This window comes from Pseudophryne corroboree (genome assembly GCF_028390025.1).
Source record: "Pseudophryne corroboree isolate aPseCor3 chromosome 3 unlocalized genomic scaffold, aPseCor3.hap2 SUPER_3_unloc_10, whole genome shotgun sequence".
In the NCBI taxonomy this organism is placed as follows: Eukaryota; Metazoa; Chordata; class Amphibia; order Anura; family Myobatrachidae; genus Pseudophryne; species Pseudophryne corroboree.
The window spans coordinates 1,486,117-1,507,218 of NW_026967494.1; the positions used below are offsets into that span (position 1 = coordinate 1,486,117).

Genomic DNA, 21,102 nt, shown 5'->3' on the forward strand with positions numbered 1-21,102 from the left:
TGGGAACGACCAAAGGTGGACATGATGGCGTCCCGCCTCAACAAAAAACTAGAAAGGTATTGCGCCAGGTCAAGGGACCCTCAGGCGATAGCTGTGGACGCTCTAGTGACACCGTGGGTGTACCAGTCGGTTTATGTGTTCCCTCCTCTGCCTCTCATTCCAAAGGTACTGAGAATTGTGCGAAGGAGCGGAGTAAGAACGATGCTCGTGGTTCCAGATTGTCCAAGAAGAGCTTGGTACCTGGAACTTCAAGAGATGCTCACAGAGGACCCATGGCCTCTACCGCTAAGATGGGACCTGCTCCAGCAGGGGCCCTGTCTATTCCAAGACTTACCGCGGCTGCGTTTGACGGCATGGCGGTTGAACACCGGATCCTGAAGGAAAAGGGTATTCCGGAGGAAGTCATCCCTACCCTGATCAAAGCCAGGAAGGATGTCACGGCAAAACATTATCACCGCATTTGGCGAAAATATGTTGCTTGGTGTGAGGCCAAAAAGGACCCAACGGAGGAGTTTCAACTGGGTCGTTTTCTGCATTTCCTGCAAGCAGGGGTGAATATGGGCCTAAAATTAGGATCCATTAAGGTACAGATTTCGTCTGTCAATTTTCTTCCAAAAAGAATTGGCTTCACTGCCTGAAGTTCAGACATTTGTGAAGTGCGTGCTGCATATTCAGCCCCCTTTTGTGCCTCCAGTGGCACCTTGGGATCTCAATGTGGTTTTGGGGTTCTTGAAATCACATTGGTTCGAGCCACTTAAAACCGTGGATTTGAAATATCTCATGTGGAAAATGGTCATGCTGTTGGCCCTGGCTTCGGCCAGGCGTGTGTCAGAATTGGCGGCTTTATCTTGTAAAAGCCCTTATCTGATTTTCCATACGGATAGGGCAGAGTTGAGGACTCGTCCTCATTTTCTCCTGAAGGTGGTATCAGCTTTTCACTTGAACCAACCTATTGTGGTGCCTGTGGCTACTAGGGACTTGGAGGATGCCAAGTTACTGGACGTGGTCAGGGCCCTGAGAATTTATGTTTCCAGGACGGCTGGAGTCAGGAAAACTGACTCGCTGTTTATCCTGTATGCACCCAACAAGCTGGGTGCTCCTGCTTCAAAGCAGACCATTGCTCGCTGGATTTGTAGCACAATTCAGCTTGCACATTCTGCGGCAGGACTGCCGCATCCTAAATCAGTGAAAGCCCATTCCACGAGGAAGGTGGGCTCATCTTGGGCGGCCGCCCGAGGGGTCTCGGCTTTACAACTTTGCCGAGCCGCGACTTGGTCAGGGTCAAATACTTTTGCAAAGTTTTACAAGTTTGACACCCTGGCTGAGGAGGACCTGGAGTTCGCTCATTCGGTGCTGCAGAGTCACCCGCACTCTCCCCCCCGTTTGGGAGCTTTGGTATAATCCCCATGGTCCTTACGGAGTTCCCAGCATCCACTAGGATGTTAGAGAAAATAAGATTTTACTCACCGGTAAATCTATTTCTCATAGTCCGTAGTGGATGCTGGGCGCCCATCCCAAGTGCGGATTGTCTGCATTACTTGTACATAGTTACTGTTAACTAAAACGGGTTATTGTTGAGAGCAATCTGTTCAGAGGCTCCATTGTTATCATACTGTTAACTGGGTTTAAAATCACGAGTTATACGGTGTGATTGGTGTGGCTGGTATGAGTCTTACCCGGGATTCAAAAATCCTTCCTTATTGTGTCAGCTCTTCCGGGCACAGTATCCTAACTGAGGTCTGGAGGAGGGTCATATGGGGAGGAGCCAGTGCACACCAGTTAGTTCTAAAGCTTTCTTTTAGTTGTGCCCAGTCTCCTGCGGAGCCGCTATTCCCCATGGTCCTTACGGAGTTCCCAGCATCCACTACGGACTAGGAGAAATAGATTTACCAGTGAGTAAAATCTTATTTTCCATAATGTATTTTATTTCCAGCAGATGGACACACAAGCAGAAATATCTCAGAAGGACATCTAATGTTATCCCCGGATTGTGACATAAAAGATAATGACAGTAGACAGGATTCTCCAGGAGATAACCCCATTACCCCAATTATACATCCAGCTCTATCAGCTGATCCCTCTGATCCTGGGAAATGTTCTCCTGATCACTCTGATATTGGTGCATCTGTTACAGCTCTGAGAGTAGATACAGAGTTTCCCTGTTCTATAGATACCAAATGTTTTACACAGAACACAAAGCTTATTACCCATCATCCAGCTAAAGCAGGTGAGAGGCCACTGATATGTTCTGAGTGTGGGAAATGTTTTACAAAGAAATCATATCTTGTTATACATCAGAGAAGTCACACAGGTGAGAAGCCGTTTTCCTGTTCTGAGTGTGGGAAATGTTTTGCATGCAACTCAAATCTTGCTACACATCAGAGAAATCACACAGGTGAGAAGCCGTTTTCCTGTTCTGAGTGTGGGAAATGTTTTTCATGGAAATCACATCTTGTTACACATCAGAGTAGTCACACAGGTGAGAAGCCATTTTCATGTTCTGAGTGTGGGAAATGTTTTACACAGAAATCAGCTCTTGTTACACATCAGAGACGTCACACAGGTGAGATGCCGTTTTCCTGTTCTGAGTGTGGGAAATGTTTCGCATTTAAATCATATCTTGTTATACATCAGATAAGTCATACAGGTGAGAAGCCGTATTCCTGTTCTGAGTGTGGGAAATGTTTTGTATGGAAATCAGATCTTGTCACACATCAGAGAAGTCACACAGGTGAGAAGCCATATTCCTGTTCTGAGTGTGGGAAATGTTTTGCATTTAAATCATATCTTGTTCCACATCAGAGAAGTCACACAGGTGAAATGCCGTTTGCCTGTTCTGAGTGTGGGAAATGTTTCGCATTTAAATCAGCTCTTGTTAGACATCAGAGAAGTCACACAGGTGAGAAGCCGTATTCCTGTTCTGAGTGTGGGAAATGTTTTGTACGGAAATCAGATCTTGTCACACATCAGAGAAGTCACACAGGTGAGAAGCCGTATTCCTGTTCTGAGTGTGGGAAATGTTTTGCACAGAAATCAAATCTTGTTACACATCAGAGAAGTCACACAGGTGAAAAGCCATTTTCATGCTGTGAGAGAAATAAATCCGCTCTTGTTGAACACATTAGACATTACCCAAGTACGGAACCATTTACATCTTCTGGAGTATAATTATCACTGTCATGCAATGTTCCTCAAGGGTGAATCCTATCTCCTATGCTTTATAAAATATACATGCTACCACTGGGTGATATAATCAGACATAATGGCCTGGTCTACCACTGCTATGCTGATTACCTGCTTTTTGCTCCATGTACTGAGAACCTAATACCAATCCTAAATGGTTGTCTAGCTGAGCGCCAGGGGTGGATGATGCCAGTTGGCTGTGACTCAGTCTTTGTGAAACATAATAGAAGCTCACCAACAAAGGACAAGACTACAGCTTTACCAACCATCTGGATTTACGCTTTGGTGTTCAGAATTGAAAATACTGAACATGTGCTGAATCTGTGTGTTGTCCTGGTATGTGGCTGACACTGACATCAGGTATTTGCCACATACAAATCCTCATTCTTCCATCTGTGGACCATAGCCAGAATCAAGCTCTTGATTCCCTCAGAAGTTCATAGACTACTGCAATGCCATCTACCTGGGTCACCCAGCAAAAGAATTACAGAGCTTGCAGCTAGTACAGAATGCAGCAGCCAAGCTGTTACCTAACCCGTTCCTGCCGCATAACACCCATTCTCTACTCCCTCCACCGGCTGCCTGTAAGATGACAAATCTATTTAATTATTGGCTAACTGACCTTCCCAGCCCAACATTACATGGTCCAAGGTACTAGAAGCAGCTCCTGCCTCCTTACTGCCCTGCTTGCTTGCTTCTACAGATGGACTGTTACCAGCAGTACCAAGAATCTCCTGTCATTCATTTAAGGGTTGAACATTTAGCTTTGTAGCCCTGACCATGGAACTCACTGCCTTGCACAGTCCAAGAGGCCTCCACTCTAGAGTCCTTCACAAGCAGACTGATGACTGTTACTCACGCTTTTCATTAATGTACCTCTATTTCTCATACGTCCTAGAGGATGCTGGGGATTCCAAAAGGACCATGGGGTATAGACGCATCCGCAGGAGCTTGGACACACTGTAAAGACTTAAACTGGGTGTGAACTGGCTCCTCCCTCTATGCCCCTCCTCCAGACCTCAGTTAGACTTTGTGCCCAGGAGTGTTGGGTCACACACTAGGGGAGCTCTACTGAGTTTCTCTGAAAGACTTTGTTAGGTTTTTTATTTTCAGGGAGACCTGCTGGCTACAGGCTCCCTGCAGCGTGGGACTGAGGGGAGAGAAGCAGGACCTACTTCTGTGAGTTTCAAGGCTCTGCTTCTCGGCTACTGGACACCATTAGCTCCAGAGGGTTCGATCACTTGGTGCGCCTAGCTGCTTGTTCCCGGAGCCACGCCGTCAATCCCCTCACAGAGGCCAGAAGAAAGAAGTCGGGTGAGTATTGGAAGAAAAGAAGACTTCAGACGGCAGAAGACTTCAGTAATGGAAGTACAGTGGTAGTGCTGCTCTTCATGCTCCCACACACCAACGGCACTCACAGGGTGCAGGGCGCTGGGGAGGGGAGCGCCCTGGGCGCATGTTACTGGTCTGATTAATGTGAACAATTGGCAAAAAAAAAAAAGCATTTAGGTGCCGAGGCACCGTGGTTCATCCCCCGCCAGTATACTTGAATTATTTCCCCGACACCGCTTATACGGGTGTAGGGCACGCGGGGGGGAGCGCCCTGAGCAGCGAGTCAGTTTGAAAATTCTTCCTCGCACTGCCGGGGGCTCCGTATACAGACCCCCGCAGGCGCGTTAGGCCGTGGTCCCCGTCAGCCACCATGGGTACAGGGCGCCGGGAGGTGGTGGCGCCCGGGGCAGCATAGATAGTTAGAGCTCCCGGGCGCCGCACACGGGGACCCACCATGAGAGTGGCGGGTGCGCGATGCGCCGGAACTCCCGCTTCCCGAACGTTGTCTGAGGTGCAGGGCGCGCAGGGGGGGTCCTGAGCAGCATGGTGCTGAGTGTGTGTGTGTGTGTGTGTATATATGTATGTGTGTGTGTGTATGTATGTGTGTGTGTATATATATATATATGTGTGTGTGTGTGTGTATGTATATGTGTGTGTGTGTGTGTGTGTATATATATGTATGTGTGTGTATATGTATGTGTGTGTGTGTGTGTGTGTGTGTGTGTATATATATATATATATGTGTCGTTACCCTATATTTAGTACTCGGCCGAGAGGGGCGGAGCTTAGCCTCACACACTGAGTCAGCGCCATTTTTCCCTGCTGTCCCCGCCAAGAACAAACAGTGGGGAACGCAATGTTTGGACTCTGTTGCCCTCCCAGAGGTGTAATCTCCCTGTGTATAGGTTCCCCCGGCTCAATATAGGGTTTTATTTATATTTATATATATATATATATATTTATTTTTGTCGAGCGGGCTTAAGCGCACCGGGAAGGGGCGGAGCTTAGACCTCACAGAGGGGTCAGCGCCATTTTCCAAAGTTCCCCACCGGTACTTGCTGTATACTAAGAAGGAAGGGGGACACAGAGTGTTTTAATGCTGTATGGGTGTCATACAGCATTAGGATTGATAATGGACTCAGAATCCTTATTGTAATACATAAATACACTGTTTCCCTGTTTTATTTACCCACTATTGGTTAGTCGACATGTGTCGACAGGTGTGAGGGCTTTGTCAAAGGCGCCTGTGGGGATAACTGTCGGTTGATTAAGCTCTAGATTGGCCGGGACGAGTTGGTTTCGATGCTCTCAAGGAGTCCGAATATTAATCTCTTCACAACGCGGAGAGAAATCTATGACAGTCAACTCCTGGACGACGCAGAGCCCGGTCGCAAAGGATCATACACAGGCAGCTAAGTGAAATTTTATTTCTATACTTTGACCTTATTTGCAATGTATGCACTTGAGGGAGTGTGGTAGTCGGGTAAGCTTCCGATAGAATTATCCTGCCCAGAGTGGGTAGGGCTTGCCTATGTTTATTTTTCCTTATAACATTACAGCAGGCTGCCAAGTGACAGCAGGTGGTGTGACCGGAAAAATGCGGAGGAGGTCTCCGGGAGATGCTGGTGGGAGGTATACAGCTGTTTGGTGTGGCCTCTCTTCAGTTAATCTCGGCGGTATCCGCTGATAAGGCTAAATTCGTGAGTTAACTTCTTTCACAACGGTGGATGACGCATTCTTTTGTGGGATGCAGTCGTTTAACCGGTTCGAGACCGTTCTTTTTCCTTTTCTGTGTAGACAGTGGAAGGTGAAAAGGTAAGTGTTCTGCAACCTGGTTAGGTTCGCAGAAGTGGATGTAGTTTCTGTTTCCACTATATACACCACTTGTCGCTGAGTCTATCTGGCTGGTCCCCACTTCGGTGACCACTTGTCCACTAATTTTCAGTTAGTCTAGGAATAGACTACGACATGTGAGTTATTTATAGAAGCCAAAGGGGAACGTTCTGAGTTACGGTTGTTTCCCCTTACTGTTATTTCTAATAGATCTTGCCTCTCCCCTATGGAAGGGGAGGTAACACGCAACGCCTTACAGAGGTGAGTCACGTTCAGGACATTGTCTGGTTGTCCCTGTAAAAAGGTGCATATCCTTGTTTATTTGACGGTTCTTCGGCGCAGAAATGGGCCTGTTGTTCCCAACGACGCAGATGTCAGAAGTGGTTTTCAGAGTGGATACTGACCGGTTAAGGTTTGGTGTTTTCCTGTGGAAAGAGGTCTGAGGGTCCAGAGTTGGATCGACTTTGAGGTGACACCTCATCAATAGGTTCCATTAAGAAGACAGATGGATGCGGCATGAGAGGTTTTTTTTCGGAGAGCAGGTCTAATACCAGAGTGATTTTCATGGGACCAGTTGGAAATGTGGTCCGGGTCTCACCTGCGCATCCACCGGAATATAATCAAAACGGCCAGGACATCGCTCCTGTGGTGTCTGCTCGATTTTTTCCTTCTAGAGGGATAAAGGTTTAGATCTTGGTGTCCGTGCATATAGATCTCCAAAGCTGGGGAGCAGTCCTTTGCAAGGGACGTATTTCCAGAGGATGAGGTCAGGTTGGGAAACTTGTCTGCTGTAAGTTTTGGAATTAAGAGCTATTTTAGACGAACGTGTTCTTCATGCTCTGCCGTGTTAATTCTGCCAGAAGCCTTGTCAGAAATGGCGTAAGTAAGCCGCTAGGGCGGAACAAAAAAAAAAAACACGAAAATGGCAGAAGGTGCGCTGTTTGCAGTTGAGGGGGAAGTCTGGTAAACGCTATGTTAGCAGTCTTCATTCCGGAGGTAAACGACGGAGACATAGATTTCCTTTGCGACATGATATTCAGCCGGGAAAAATACTGTCATTATTGAGAAGCTTTCCCAGACGTGCCAAGTCTTTGTGGAGTGTCGCAATTGGACATGTTGGCGTTTCGCCTCAACGTGAGACCTCGAGGAGAGGGTTCCAGGTTAAGAGACACTCAGGATATAGCAGCGGACATCCTTGTGACACTGTTTTTAGTCGGTCGAGGTGGCCTCTCCGCTTTCACTTTTCTGGCAGTGGTAAGCGTAAGATGATCGATGATCCTCTGAACTCCGGTCTAACCAGAGAGGGTTGGCTATCCAGTTTTCATGGTTTACTCCTAGAAAATTACTGCCCTCTTCCTTTACGTGACGTAATGTTACAACAGGATCATGGCGTGTATCAGGACTTACCGCGGCTGCGTCTAATGGTGGGGCGGTTGAAGGTCGTATCCTAAGCTGAATGGGTGTTCCCAGTGAAGTCGTTTCTTCAATTCTTCCGGCTTGGAAAGAACTCACGGCACAGCGTTACAACCGTTGTTGGAGTAATTATGTGTCTCGGTGTGTATCCAGGAAGGCTCCTATGGAGGACTTTCAGCTAGGTCCTGCTTATCCATACGTTACAAGCCGATGTGAAGGCAAGACTATATTAAGTTTCTTTGCGGAAATTCTCGTTTGGAAAGTGGTCAGGTTTTTTACTTCGACGTCCGCAAGGTGGGTGTCGGAAGTGGTGGTCTTGTCCCACAAGAGCCTTGTTTGATCTTTCAGGTGGATAGAGAGGAATTGAGTACTCGGTTGATATTTCTACCAAGAGGGGTTTCGCAGAAATCAGGCTTTTGTTGATGCAGGGGGTTACTTAGGCATTAGCTAGTTCAAACCCCCTTGCTCTAGCCAGGGTTTTGAGTATGCAAGTCATCTATTTGGCTTAGTTTGGAGTAACAGAGACCCTGTTTATGTGGTATGTTCCCAGCTTACTTTGGGAGACTGCGTTATGCAGTTTGTTACATGCTGAATCTGTGATGCGGTCTGGCATGTTTGTTCTACGGCTGCTTTGCCGTCACCGAAGTCGGTGAAGGTTCCTTCTTTTGGGAAGACGGGATTTTCTTGGGCGAATGCCCGAGGAGTCTCGGCGGTTCAACTTTGCCGAGCGGATTCTTGGTCGGGGTCAAAAGTTTTTGCCATGCTTTACAAATTTGATACCCGGATTGTTGAGGACCTTATGTTTGCTCATTCGGTGCTGCAGAGTCGTCCGCACTCTCCCGCCCGTTTTGGAGCTTTGGTATAAACCCCATGGTCCTTTTGGAATCCCCAGCATCCTCTAGGACGTATGAGAAAATAGGATTTTGGTACCTACTGGTAAATCCTTTTCTCTTGGTCCGTAGAGGATGCTGGGCGCCCGTCCCAGTGCGTACGGTGTCTACAGTTATTGCTTTTTGGTTACACCCTGGTGGTGTGTCTTCTCTATCTGGTGGTTGCTACCGTTGTTCATGACATAGCATGCAGGGTCCTATTTTTGTTTCTGTGGACACACGGGTTGTGTTACATATTCTCTCAGGGTTTTGTTCATGCCGTTGACTGGTATTCTACTGAATGCCACGTTCTACAGTGTGTTTGAGGTCTGAGCTGGTATGACACTCACCGTGTTTATAACAATAAATTCTTTCCTCGAAATTGTCCATCTCTCCTGGGCACAGTTTTCTAACTGAGGTCTGGAGGAGGGGCATAGAGGGAGGAGCCAGTTCACACCCAGTTTAAGTCTTTACAGTGTGCCCAAGCTCCTGCGGATCCGTCTATACCCCATGGTCCTTTTGGAATCCCCAGCAACCTCTACGGACTAAGAGAAAAGGATTTACTGGTAGGTACCAAAATCCTATTTTACTTCCTAAATAATACATCCCAAAGGCTTAGGTCTTTTTTCTGCTGTTTATTTTGTATCTTGTGCTTTGTGTAAATGTGAATGTCTAATACCAGTTTCCACAATCTGTATTGCTGCACGACAATATGGCGGCCATTGGAACGTGTTTTCACTTCTAGTTTGCCTAACTTGTTGCAGACACTCATCTTGATAAGGAGTGTAGAGTGTTTTCTGATACAAGATCCTGTCCATATATACCCTGTACATTATCATGTGCATTAGAGTCACCCGGGTTACATCTGCAGTGGTTTGTTGTATGTTACATCTATATGGTGCGGATACTCCCCTGTATTTCATAATAAAAGCTTTTGTTTGCATCTAATTATTACATTAAAGCTTTTATTTTTTTATTCTGTTTTATATTCCCGTCTGAGTAATTATGCCATAATGTCTAATCTCGGAGTGGACCCCAGAAGATGTAAAGAAACCGTGTAAGTGTTCCATCATTCTGTTTTGTGTAAGCATACAGGTAAGTGATGGCACGGTGGTCATTGACCGTCACATTCAGGTGGTATAATGGAAGTGGACTATCTGGGCTTATTCTAGTCTACTGCAGAAATAAAAAACTCAGCCTTTATCCTGCTTATAAGAATGACAAAGCCCATAAATCAAGCTTGGTAGGACAAGACAGAAGCCACATTAATGGTGGCACATCATATAGGCTGAGGACCCATGCTTCTGGTATATATGGCATAACTCCCTCTTCACCCACAAAAACCTTCCCTTCACCATTCACAATGTCCACCATTGCCCCTTCAGAAGGGACACAACTTTCCTTTGCTTGTTCCACCTCCTCCTTCACAGAGCCCAGGACCACCTCCATGACCATTTCATGTTTATCTGGAGGCCTGGCATCTGCGAGGTTCATGGCCTGGGATGACCACAGAAACACCAGGTAGTGGGCAAGAAGAATCCACAGCCTCCTGAGGACCTGGAGAGTCCAAGGATCCACCCCACATGAGGCAGAGAAGGGTCAACCACAGGGTCTGGCTCACCAATTTCCTTCCTAAGAGCTGCTGTTTACCCAGTTTGGTACCTGTGGGATCCCACTCCAATTTCCCTTGAGAGTCCTTACCCTCACTAATCCCTTCTGAACCTACCAGTTCCTTCCCCTTCCAACCACTCCTCCTTTAAGCTTTTCACCACCTGCTGTGTGAGTTCCATCCAACCACTCCTCCTCTCCTTGACTCATTGGTGTAGCAACCCCCTTCTCCCCACCCCCACCACACTGCTACACTGCAGTTAAGCTGTAAGACTAGCTGCTAGCAGTACTCACTACTCAGCACACACACTCACATCATGATTACACAGCTGTGCCAGAGACACTGTCTCACTGACAGCCAGGACGAGACACTCCCAGAAAGGCATGTATGTATGAGTACGGAGAGAGTGGGTGCAGTGGGGCTGCATGACTGACAACCAGGACGAGACACTCCCAGAAAGGCATGTATGTATGAGTACGGAGAGAGTGGGTGCAGTGGGGCTGCATGACTGACAGCTGAGTCTGTCACGTCAGTGAGGTGACAAAATGCAAGATATAGGGGGAGATGTACTAAGCCTGAAAAGTGATACATTTCACAGTGATAAACTACCAGCCAATCAGCTCCTAACTACCATGTCACTGGCTGTGTTTGAAAAATGACAGTTAGGAGTCGATTGGCTGGTACTTTATCACTGTGATATTTATCACTTTTCAAGGCTTAGTACATCTGGCCCATAATCACCTAGCTAAATCAGGCACTAATGCAATGTTACATGTATTAAATGAGCAGCAAATATATTGATTATTAGATAGCAGCTCCTATGCGGCAACTGGATGCCTTAGACGATATAAATTGTTTAAGTTTCAATAGAGACATAAAAGAGCACTGATGGTATATAAATACAAATATTTCTAATAGTTATTAGAGTTCAACACAATAAAAACAGTTATGCCAATAATAAAAGCCAGCCTGTGACATGACAGCTAGGATCTGATTGGCTGGTTCTTTATCACCTTCCACTTTATCACTTCACCGAGCTTAATAAATCTGCCCCTAAGTTTCTTAACAGAAGGATAAGAAAACAGCCAGGGGAAAAAAGGGGGGAGGGAAGAAGAAAAAAAAGGAAGCTATAGGATAAAATAGAATAACATACAGATATTGATTCATATATTATTCAGCTCAATGTTTTCGTTGAGACCTAGAGGGAACAAAGTATCTATCATACAAATCCAGTATGCTTCCCTCTTACAGAGGAGGTTATATCTATCCCCACCTGGGAATGTCTGTTTTATATGTACTCCCTGTATGGACAGAACCCCACAATCACCTCCATGGAGTGAGCAAACATGTCTAGGTACACTGTGTTTACAGGGAGCTGGACGCCGGGTATAATCCCCGTACCACGCTCACGTCCCTTTAATTGGTAAATGGTCCCCTCCATGTGCTAGTTGCGCCTCCATCCAAGCTGGAGTCAGATCTCTGTGTATTAGCAGGGAGCTACTGCAGGAGCCGGACGCCGGGTCTGATTCCCGTACGTTTGACGTATGTTTCGCAATCGGCTTGTTCACATCTGACTGATGTGAACAAGCCGATTGCGAAACATACGTCATCATCCGTCACCCTTCTACTAGCGTCCGGCTCCTGCAGTAGCTACCTGCTAATACACAGAGATCTGACTCCAGCTTGGATCGAGGCGTAACTAGCACACGGAGGGGACCATTTACCAATTAAAGGGACGTGAGAGTGGTACGGGGATTATACCCGGCGTCCGGCTCCCGCTCCCTGTAAATACAAATATTGACTCCTCCTTGGATCGAGTTGTATTGAGCATATAGAGGGACAGGAACTCTATCATTTGATGCCCCTTGGAATCTCTCCTTTGCCCAAACCATCAGAAGAATTGATCTTTCAAAAGGCACATCCAGTGGCAAAAACCAGGTATTCAGGGCGCTCTCTCATCCACTGTATAACACCTGGAGGCCCCCCTGCAATGCACCTATGCAACAGGGGAGGAGGGTGTTAGACGTGGACAGCAGAAGCAGCCCGCACTGCTCTTTCCTTCCAGTTCCAGGTGGACGGTCCTTCCCCGCTCTCATCGTTCCCATTCACTGCCCATAGTGGCACATGGGACGAAAGTAGAAAGGGAATCCGTTCTCCCACACCTGGGACTCTTTTACACTTTAGCTCAAAATCCTTCAGGAAGTACTATATGGTCATATATGTGATTTATTACTACAGTGGTCTGGTTAGGATAGAGCATAATACGCTTAAATCGAACTCTGTAGCCAATGTGCCTATATAAAGCTGGAAGTTATCAATCAAGGATAATTGAGTTAGATTTGGCGTGTTGATATTTAATTCAAACAAGCCAGAGAATAACTGCAACTGTTGATTATTTGTCAAAGATACTTCTTGTACCAAAGACATTAATTTCTAAGATCCAGAAAATAACTGCAAATGCTGATTATTTGTCACTGATACCTCTTGTACCAAAGAGACTAATTTCCAAGGAGAGTAATTCCTATAGTTCTGCACAATATTACTATTAGCAATACAATCCTTACCATCCATAGGAAAGAATTATTATGGTATTTCAGGTCTTAATTCTGTCAGAACACAAAATTGCTCTCTGTGTTCACACATATATATTTTGATACCAGATACATGTGGGCTACAATAACAAATTGGCATAACATTTACCACAGAGGTTGATATATGTGTTTATACATTTTCTATGCACCCTTAGCGCCCTTTTTTTGTGACACGGATGTATAAGTTATCCAGACATACATATTTAGAATATTCTCACAGGTAGGTGCTCCTTAACCGAGAATATTTGAGAGAGTTTATCTAATATCTGGTTTCCCATATGCATTGTTCTGATACCAGATGCATGTGGGCCGTGATAAAGCCTATATATTTATCCTATTTAAAACACTCTAAAAGGTTAAATGAACACAGTACGCAATTGGCGTATGGAATACCGTAAGAGTACGCACTTAGCGTAACAAACTCTTAGCCGTGGACGAGACGCACGAGCGGCACGTTCGCTCATGGCTTAAAGCGTAAAGGCAAGCACGCTATAGGCTGCCGACTAACGTAATGATACGCTATCAGCGTAGCGGACGCTCGAGACCACGAGGAGATCACAAGCGGCGCTGACACTCACAGAGTTAAACCTTTATAACTATACCATAAATAATGTACTTATACTGTAAACCTTTGTGCAGTGATAAGGTGTAAATGCAACACAGTGTAACCTTATTAGTTTCAAAGCTGTATGAGCGTATGTGACGCTCAGAGAACACTTTAGCAATATAATAAACACTCAAATACCGGTCTAAGGTTCTAACACCTTTAAGGGAGAGAATGAACGTTCAATTGCAAAAGAAAACACAATACAAGTTATACACTACCAAACTAACATAAAATACCTAACTGAATTACTACACATAAGATACAATAGCGGCACAATTACATTTAAGGGGAAGGAGAGAGAGAATGGCTTACAACATTAATAAGAGACAAAATGGTTGCAGAGAACTTACGCACAAGGGGAAACAATATCATGCGCCTTCCTGGATATCCAGCTCCCGATTATCAGTGATGAGAACCGTTGAGAAGAGTAGAGTGGAGCTGGCCCAGGTCGGCTTGTCTTTATATACACTACACACAATACAGTACAATGGTCCCTACATTCTGATTGTTCATTGGACACAGGAATTCGTCTCCGCATTATAACAAAAGGTCATAGGTTGGTTCATACAGGTGGGCTGTGACTATTTCAAACTGCTCAGGTGGGAGGGAAACTCAGGTTTCCCGCCGCATGGGAAATAAACTGCAAATATAGTAAATGTCCATAAACTTCTTATAGTCATAACTATGCGCACGAGCGAGTAATCCGTTTCAAACCAACACCGGAATATTGCTAATTATATTCTCTTCCGATGGATACTAAACACCATTGTGTAACCCCTGTCTGACCCTTCGTATCAAACAAAGAGGGATCTCTTTGTCCCCGAACATGCTACATTAACTAAACTTTCAGATTCTATCAAAGGGACCATAATCTACAAAATACATTATATGACTAAAATATGTCATGATTGAGTCGCACGCTAGACGCACACAAACTCTACCGTAAATGCGCATATCGTGCGCCTGCGGGTGCACGCGACTGCGAGTATACGCACGCACGGGAGGGCTCATGCACGTGCAGCGGGCACTCGCATGAGGTGCATATATGGCAATGTGTAGCGGGATATTTTTCTGACTTTGACAGTCCACCCTTTGGCAGTCACCAATAACTGCCACTTCCTAAAACAGTTCAAAAAGAGAAAAATTTATGTCATATGTAAATATATTTCTATGATTGGGTAAGGGAGGAGAGAAGAAGGTGGGAAAAGGGTATGACCTAGTGAGATAGCAGAAGTATGTGTGTATGAATCCACGTTTGGGGGGTCATGCATCATCGTGCCGTACGTGTTTTAAATCAAGCTTCGAGGTATTGCGAAGTATACATTTGAATTCCTTCTTATCCCGTATTAAGGGTCTGTGGATGGGCTGTCAAACTTTACCAAGCTCTTTTCGGCTTTTGGTTGCAACAAAATGGGGGAGCACATTTTAGTTGATGATACATGAATGGGGGGATATGTGAGTGCCTGTATTCCCTATCGACTATGTGTGTCATTACCTGAAGGTTGTAGAAATGAAGATAACGAACAATAAAGGTAAATGCAGTCATAAACTATGTGAGTTTAATAAACATTTGTTGATTGAAGTCTTGTCTGGTGTCTTGTCTTGATGTACATGTTGACTGTAGTCTCTTTGGGCTTTTGCCAAAATGCGAGCAAAAAGCTTTCTCAATGTCCATAGACTTACAAAAAGTGTTGGGCTAGCGTAAAATTAACGTTACTAGGGATATGGAGGGTCTATGGCATAGTCCATCAGTTGTTGTTGTGTAAAAGGTTGTCAAATTCTTCTTCCAAGCGGATGTCTTTTTACCTTGTAGGAAAACAAAGGAGAAACAGGTGAAAGAAATGGACCGTGGAATCACATTTTCATCATAACATTGTCTCTATCGTTGGGTCATAAATCAAATCCATTGGAATTACAATGTCCTCACTCCTTAGACTCATCACCCTAGTACTTCGTTTACACTTCGTTAAAGCCTGAACGCATCTAAATATCAAACCAATCGATATGCCGATACCCAAGATACACAGAAGAAATTTCCCTACATCCATTATAATTCCTTGAGCCCATTCTCTTAAACCGGAGAACCAATTTCGCGGGTTCAACCATGACACCCAACCGGTCAGCTCATTACCCACAGCAGCAAGGGTGAGATTGTGTCTCCTGCGGAACTCCCACTTTAATTGGAGAATGTCGTCCATCTTTTGGTCTATGACCTCGACCGGGTCCTCGGTGCTATTAGTAATATAAGTGCAGCATTTTACGCCGTACTGCGTTGCTAGTGTGACACAATATCCACCTGTCACTGCTGTGAGATAATTGAGAACCATCCTATGCTGAACCAGTTCTGTTTTATAAGCTTGGAGCTCCCTTCTAGTATACCTAAAAGTGTTGTCATACATTTCAGTGATATTGTCTAATAAATTTGCAAGCGCAGATATATATTTATAATTCAACACTCCTCTGGCGGTGCGAGTGATATCTAACGCGAGTAGAAACTGAATCCCGGTGGATTCATGGATCAGGTCAGAAGCATGATGCTCTGTCCTTTCTACCAGTTGCCTTTTAACTACGTGCTCGTAATGAGTGTGAGTATAAGGAGCTTGGGCACTGCGGTGAATATCTTTCATTTTGGTATGTGATACAGTCATTACCTCAGGCAGTACTTTTTCCAATATAACATAATCCTTCTGAGTTTGGGGCAAGCCACTTATATGCCTTCCTCCCGCATATGAAATATGCATCATCGGGGAGAACATATGGGATGGAGTAGGACATAACCATATTACAAATTTTCCATATGAAATCTCCTAACCCTAATTCTCCCATCTGTCTAGTACACGTATCCGTTTGTATGATATGTGCACAGTATCCTGGTGATACTTCTCCAACTCTCATGGTCCTACTTCCTAGGGTATACCTATATCGGAAATATTTTCCACTACCGGCTATGTGGCGTATAAGTTCTGTATCTGTAGGCATTCTATCGGCTCTATATGAAAAGGTCATGGTTTTGTTATTCCATGACACTTCCCAATTTCCCGGCTTTCGGGGATTGGAAATATTAAAACATACTAGGGATCTATCCACATGATATTAGTGGAGCTTCAAACTAGGAGGACTGGAGATATTAAACCTCCTGTCCACCGGCCTCCCACCATTTAGCTCAAGTACCTCTCCTATAGTTAAAGGGAATGGTACTAATCCTGATTTGCTATGGCCTTGAGGTACTTGAGAGCATACCCAACAGACTGTCTGGTTTAACACTTTACCCACTAAGGAGTGATAGTCACTCAATGGATGCCGGTCCATGTGGATATTAAAACTGGACTGACATTTCTACATGCACCCATCCTCAACTATACTGTCACAGTGTCTACAGATACAGTTCTCTTCAGCTAACAATCCTTCACAATTCCTTCTATTGTCAATGCTATCAGATCGTTTTCTGATACTCGCCTTTGCTTGGTGATTATGTTGTTCTTGGAAATCTACGCCTCCATCTTTGTCATCAGAACCCATTCCAGAACCTCTCTCGACCTCCATGGTACTCTCGCCGGAACAGACTGCTCTGGTCAACATCATGGTCAACAGGAAAATCTGGATCACAGTCTCTTGGGGCAAGTCCATCTTATAGGAGGTAACGGAGAAGAATGAGAAGGGGGAAAGAAATAATTGAGGGAGATGGGATGGGAAGTTGGAGAAAAACAATAAAAGGGAACAGGGAATCGACAACTGTCTCCGATCTTATTATTCTCAATGCTCAGGTGCCATCTCAGTCTTCCTGAAACAGACACTCCAGTGATACAACTTCCTCTACCGTCTGTTCTTTATCACGAGACCTCTCTGGATCAGTGACCTTACAGTGGGACGAATGAACCCAAGTCTCCCTCTCGGCAACCTTCAATGCTGTTGTGCTAATCAATAAGACTTGGTATGGTCCTTCCCGTCTGTCAATAAGGCAACCTGAGCATAGAAAATTCCGTATCATTACATAATCCCCATGTTCAATGTCATGACAATTACTATCTGGCAGATCAGGAATCACCAACTTCAAATTGTCATTCTGATTCCTTAGCTGTTTACTCATGTTAACCAGGTTATTTACAGTCACTTCATTGTTACACTTCAAATCATCCTGAGGGTTAATCATAACATGCGGTTGTCGACCAAATAGAATTTCAAAGGGGGCAGATTAAGAGGGGACCTGGGAGTGGTTCTGATGCTGTATAATACAATGGGTAAAGCTTCTGGCCATGTCAATCCTGTTTCTGCCATAACTTTGCTCAGTTTATTTTTAATAGTGCTGTTCACTCTTTCTACCTTCGCACTCGCCTGGGGGCGGTACGGAGTGTGCAGCTTACTATCAATTCCCATCAACTTACACATTCCTTGAAAGACATCACCTGTAAAATGGGTACCCCTATCACTTCTGATTATTCTAGGGACACCGTATCTATACACAAATTCCTGCACAATTTTCTTAGCAGTAAACATAGCGGTATTTGTGGCCACAGGAAATGCTTTGACCCAATTTGAAAACACATCTATACAAACTAGTACATACTTCAAATTTCCACAAGGGGGTAATTGTATGAAATCAATTTGTATTACCTGAAAAGGGCCGTCTGTAGGTGGGATATAAGATGGTTCTGTTGGTATTGCCTTTCCGATATTCTTCCTCAAGCAGGTGAGGCATGTCATTGCCCTTTTTCCCGCATGGGAAGAAAATCCTGGGGCGCACCAATATGCTCTTACCAACTTGCACATCCATTCCTTGCCTAGATGAGTCAGCCCATGTGCTGCTTCCGCTAAATCGGGTTCCTGTATCGCTGTTAGAAGCCTTTTGATGTGAGCTGCATGCGCTATCGGTGTACCAGCTGCCGTCATGAAATTTCTGAGGCGCCATAGTGCTACGAAATTATGGACTACCCCGAAGGCGTATCTAGAATCGGTGTAGATATAGGCTGACTTGCCCTTAGCCAATTCACATGCTCTGGTTAGGGCAACCAGTTCAGCAACCTGGGCTGAGTGAGGTGGGCCTAGCGGTTCTGCTTCTATGGTGCCTTGGTCATCTACGACTGCATATCCAGTACACAAGTCTCCCAATTCCGTCTGTCTGTGACAACTACCGTCAGTGTAGAAAGTAAAATCTACATCTTCCAGTGGGTTGTCACTGATGTCGGGCCTTGCCGTGAAATTTTGGGTCAAATATTCCATACAATCATGCGTGTCATCCCCTGTATTAAATCCTCCTTCACTATTACTCTCATCCTCCACCCTTTGTGCCTGTCCAGGCACACCTGGGAGATACGTTGCAGGATTTAATGCGCTGCATCTCTTTATGGTGATGTTTACGGGGGTCATTAATGCCAATTCCCATCTAGTAAACTGCGCTGATGAGACGTGTCTAGTTTGAGCCGAATTTAGCAAGGCTGACACTGCATGCGGTGTATGGATTGTGAGGTTGTGTCCTAGCACTACATCTTCGCTTTTCGTTACTAGCAATGCTATCGCAGCAACACTTCGCAAGCATGTGGGGAGGGATCGCGCTACCGTATCTAGCTGAGCGCTGTAGTATGCTACCGGCCTGCTGGCATCACCGTGCTTTTGGGTTAGGACGCCTGCCTCGCAACCAGCACTTTCTGTTCCGTACAGCTCAAAGGGTTTCCCATAGTCTGGCATACCTAATGCTGGTGCCTGCGTTAGGCACTGTTTAAGTCTCCTCAAATGCCATCTCAGATTCGTCTGCATGCGAAATCCGATCAGGTTTGTTTGATGAGACCATCTCCTGCAAAGGTAATGCTAGAATGGAAAAACCTGGGATCCAGTTACGGCAATACCCACACATTCCTAAAAACGTTCTAATCTGTTGCTGGGTTTGTGGCAGAGTCATGTCTCGAATTGCTTGAATTCTATCAGCGGTCAGGTGTCTCAGTCCTTGTGTCAGACAGTGTCCCAAATATTTTACTTTAGTCTGGCATAATTGCAACTTGTCTTTGGAAACTTTGTGTCCTGTGTCTGAAAGATGAAACAGGAGCTGTTTCGAATCTCTCAGGGACGCTTCCAGTGAATCTGAACACAGTAGTAAATCATCCACATACTGTATCAATATTGATCCACTCTCTGGTTGGAAAGACTGTAAACAATCATGCAAGGCTTGTGAGAAAATGCTTGGACTGTCTATGAAACCTTGTGGTAATCGAGTCCATGTGTATTGGACTCCTCTGTATGTGAACGCAAACAAATATTGGCTGTCAGGGTGCAGAGGTACCGAGAAGAAGGCGGAGCAGAGGTCAATTACAGTGAAAAATTTCGCAGTGGGAGGGATCTGCATAAGGATGACAGCTGGATTTGGCAGTACGGGGAACTGACTCTCAACTGTTTTGTTAATCCCCCTTAGATCCTGCACTAGCCTGTAACCCCTCCCCCCACTCTTTTTCACAGGGAAGATGGGACTATTGGCAGTGCTGGATGTTCTTACCAGAATGCCCTGTTGTAGCAAGCGCTCTATTACGGGGTACACTCCTAACTCCACCTCTGGCTTCAGAGGGTATTGTGGGATTTTTGGAGCTATCCTACCATCTTTTACTTGCACAACTACTGGAGCGACATTTGCCATTAATCCAGTGTCTTGTCCATCTTTAGTCCAAAGTGACTCTGGTATTTGGGATGTAATTTCTTCTACTTGGGATGGACTCCTATTTATCATAACGGTATGTGACATTAATTTTGATGGGGAGTCTAGCATGTCTCGTACTTCCTGAGCGTGATTCTCAGGTATGTCTAAGAATACACCTTCAGGAGTACAATATATGACGCACCCCATTTTACACAATAAATCTCTTCCCAGGAGATTAGTCGGTGCCAATGCAGCCAGCAAAAAGGAATGCTTGGTATGCAAAGGCCCTATTGTAATCTCTGCTGGTTTGCTAACAGGGTAGTGCTGTACTATTTCCGTTACTCCCATGGCTGGAATTGTCTTACCAGTGGTTCTCATGCCCACTGTCGAATTTATCACTGACTTGGCCGCCCCCGTATCTACAAGGAAATTTAATGATTTACCAGCTACATCAATTGTGACCTCGGGTTCACTTCCAAGACTCGCAATTAATTTCACTGGCTGCAGACTACAGGTGTGGCCACACCCCTATTGGGTATGGTGGCCTCCCTGAATCGCACTGGCAGCAATTACTTGTGGTGGGGGTAGATGGGAACTATCAGGGATTTGCCAATCTCTTCTTGGGGGATACCTTTTTATTTCCCCTGCATGTGGCTCATAGCTCCGCCCCTGCGGTCCTTGATCCCAATGTCTCGTATCAGGTCGTTGTCTAGGGGGTTGATATGAATTTTGTATTTGTTTTGTCTTACAATCACGTGCCATGTGTCCCTCTCTGTGGCAATTATAACATTTTATACCTCTTGACTTACCCACAGGGGTCACAGTTCTGGGCTGAGGTGGCCTGGTAGTAAGGGCCTGTATGCTGACAGCCATTAATTTATCACTCTGTGACTCCCTGTGTCTGAAGATATTGCGATCATGCCCAGCAGCAGCCTCTCCCAATGCATCCACCGACATACCTCTCCAATCAGGCCTAGTGGTTTGTATTCTATTCCTTAAAACCTCTTTTAGACCGTCCATTAATACTGAAACAGCTACTTCCCTGT

At 45.3% G+C, this 21,102-nt stretch overlaps 2 protein-coding genes across 2 annotated transcripts in view; one reads left to right on the forward strand and one right to left on the reverse strand.

The window, feature by feature from the left end:
• The window catches only part of LOC134983212 (zinc finger protein 585A-like), a 176,104-nt gene that overhangs the window by 64,147 nt on the left and 90,855 nt on the right, over positions 1-21,102 (reverse strand). The window lies entirely within an intron of this gene.
• LOC134983195 (gastrula zinc finger protein XlCGF17.1-like) lies at positions 1,937-3,012 on the forward strand (the record flags this gene model as incomplete). The annotated part of the gene is made up of 1 exon (XM_063948931.1): positions 1,937-3,012. A coding segment is annotated over exon 1 (1,038 nt), but the record flags the coding sequence as incomplete, so codon positions are not given.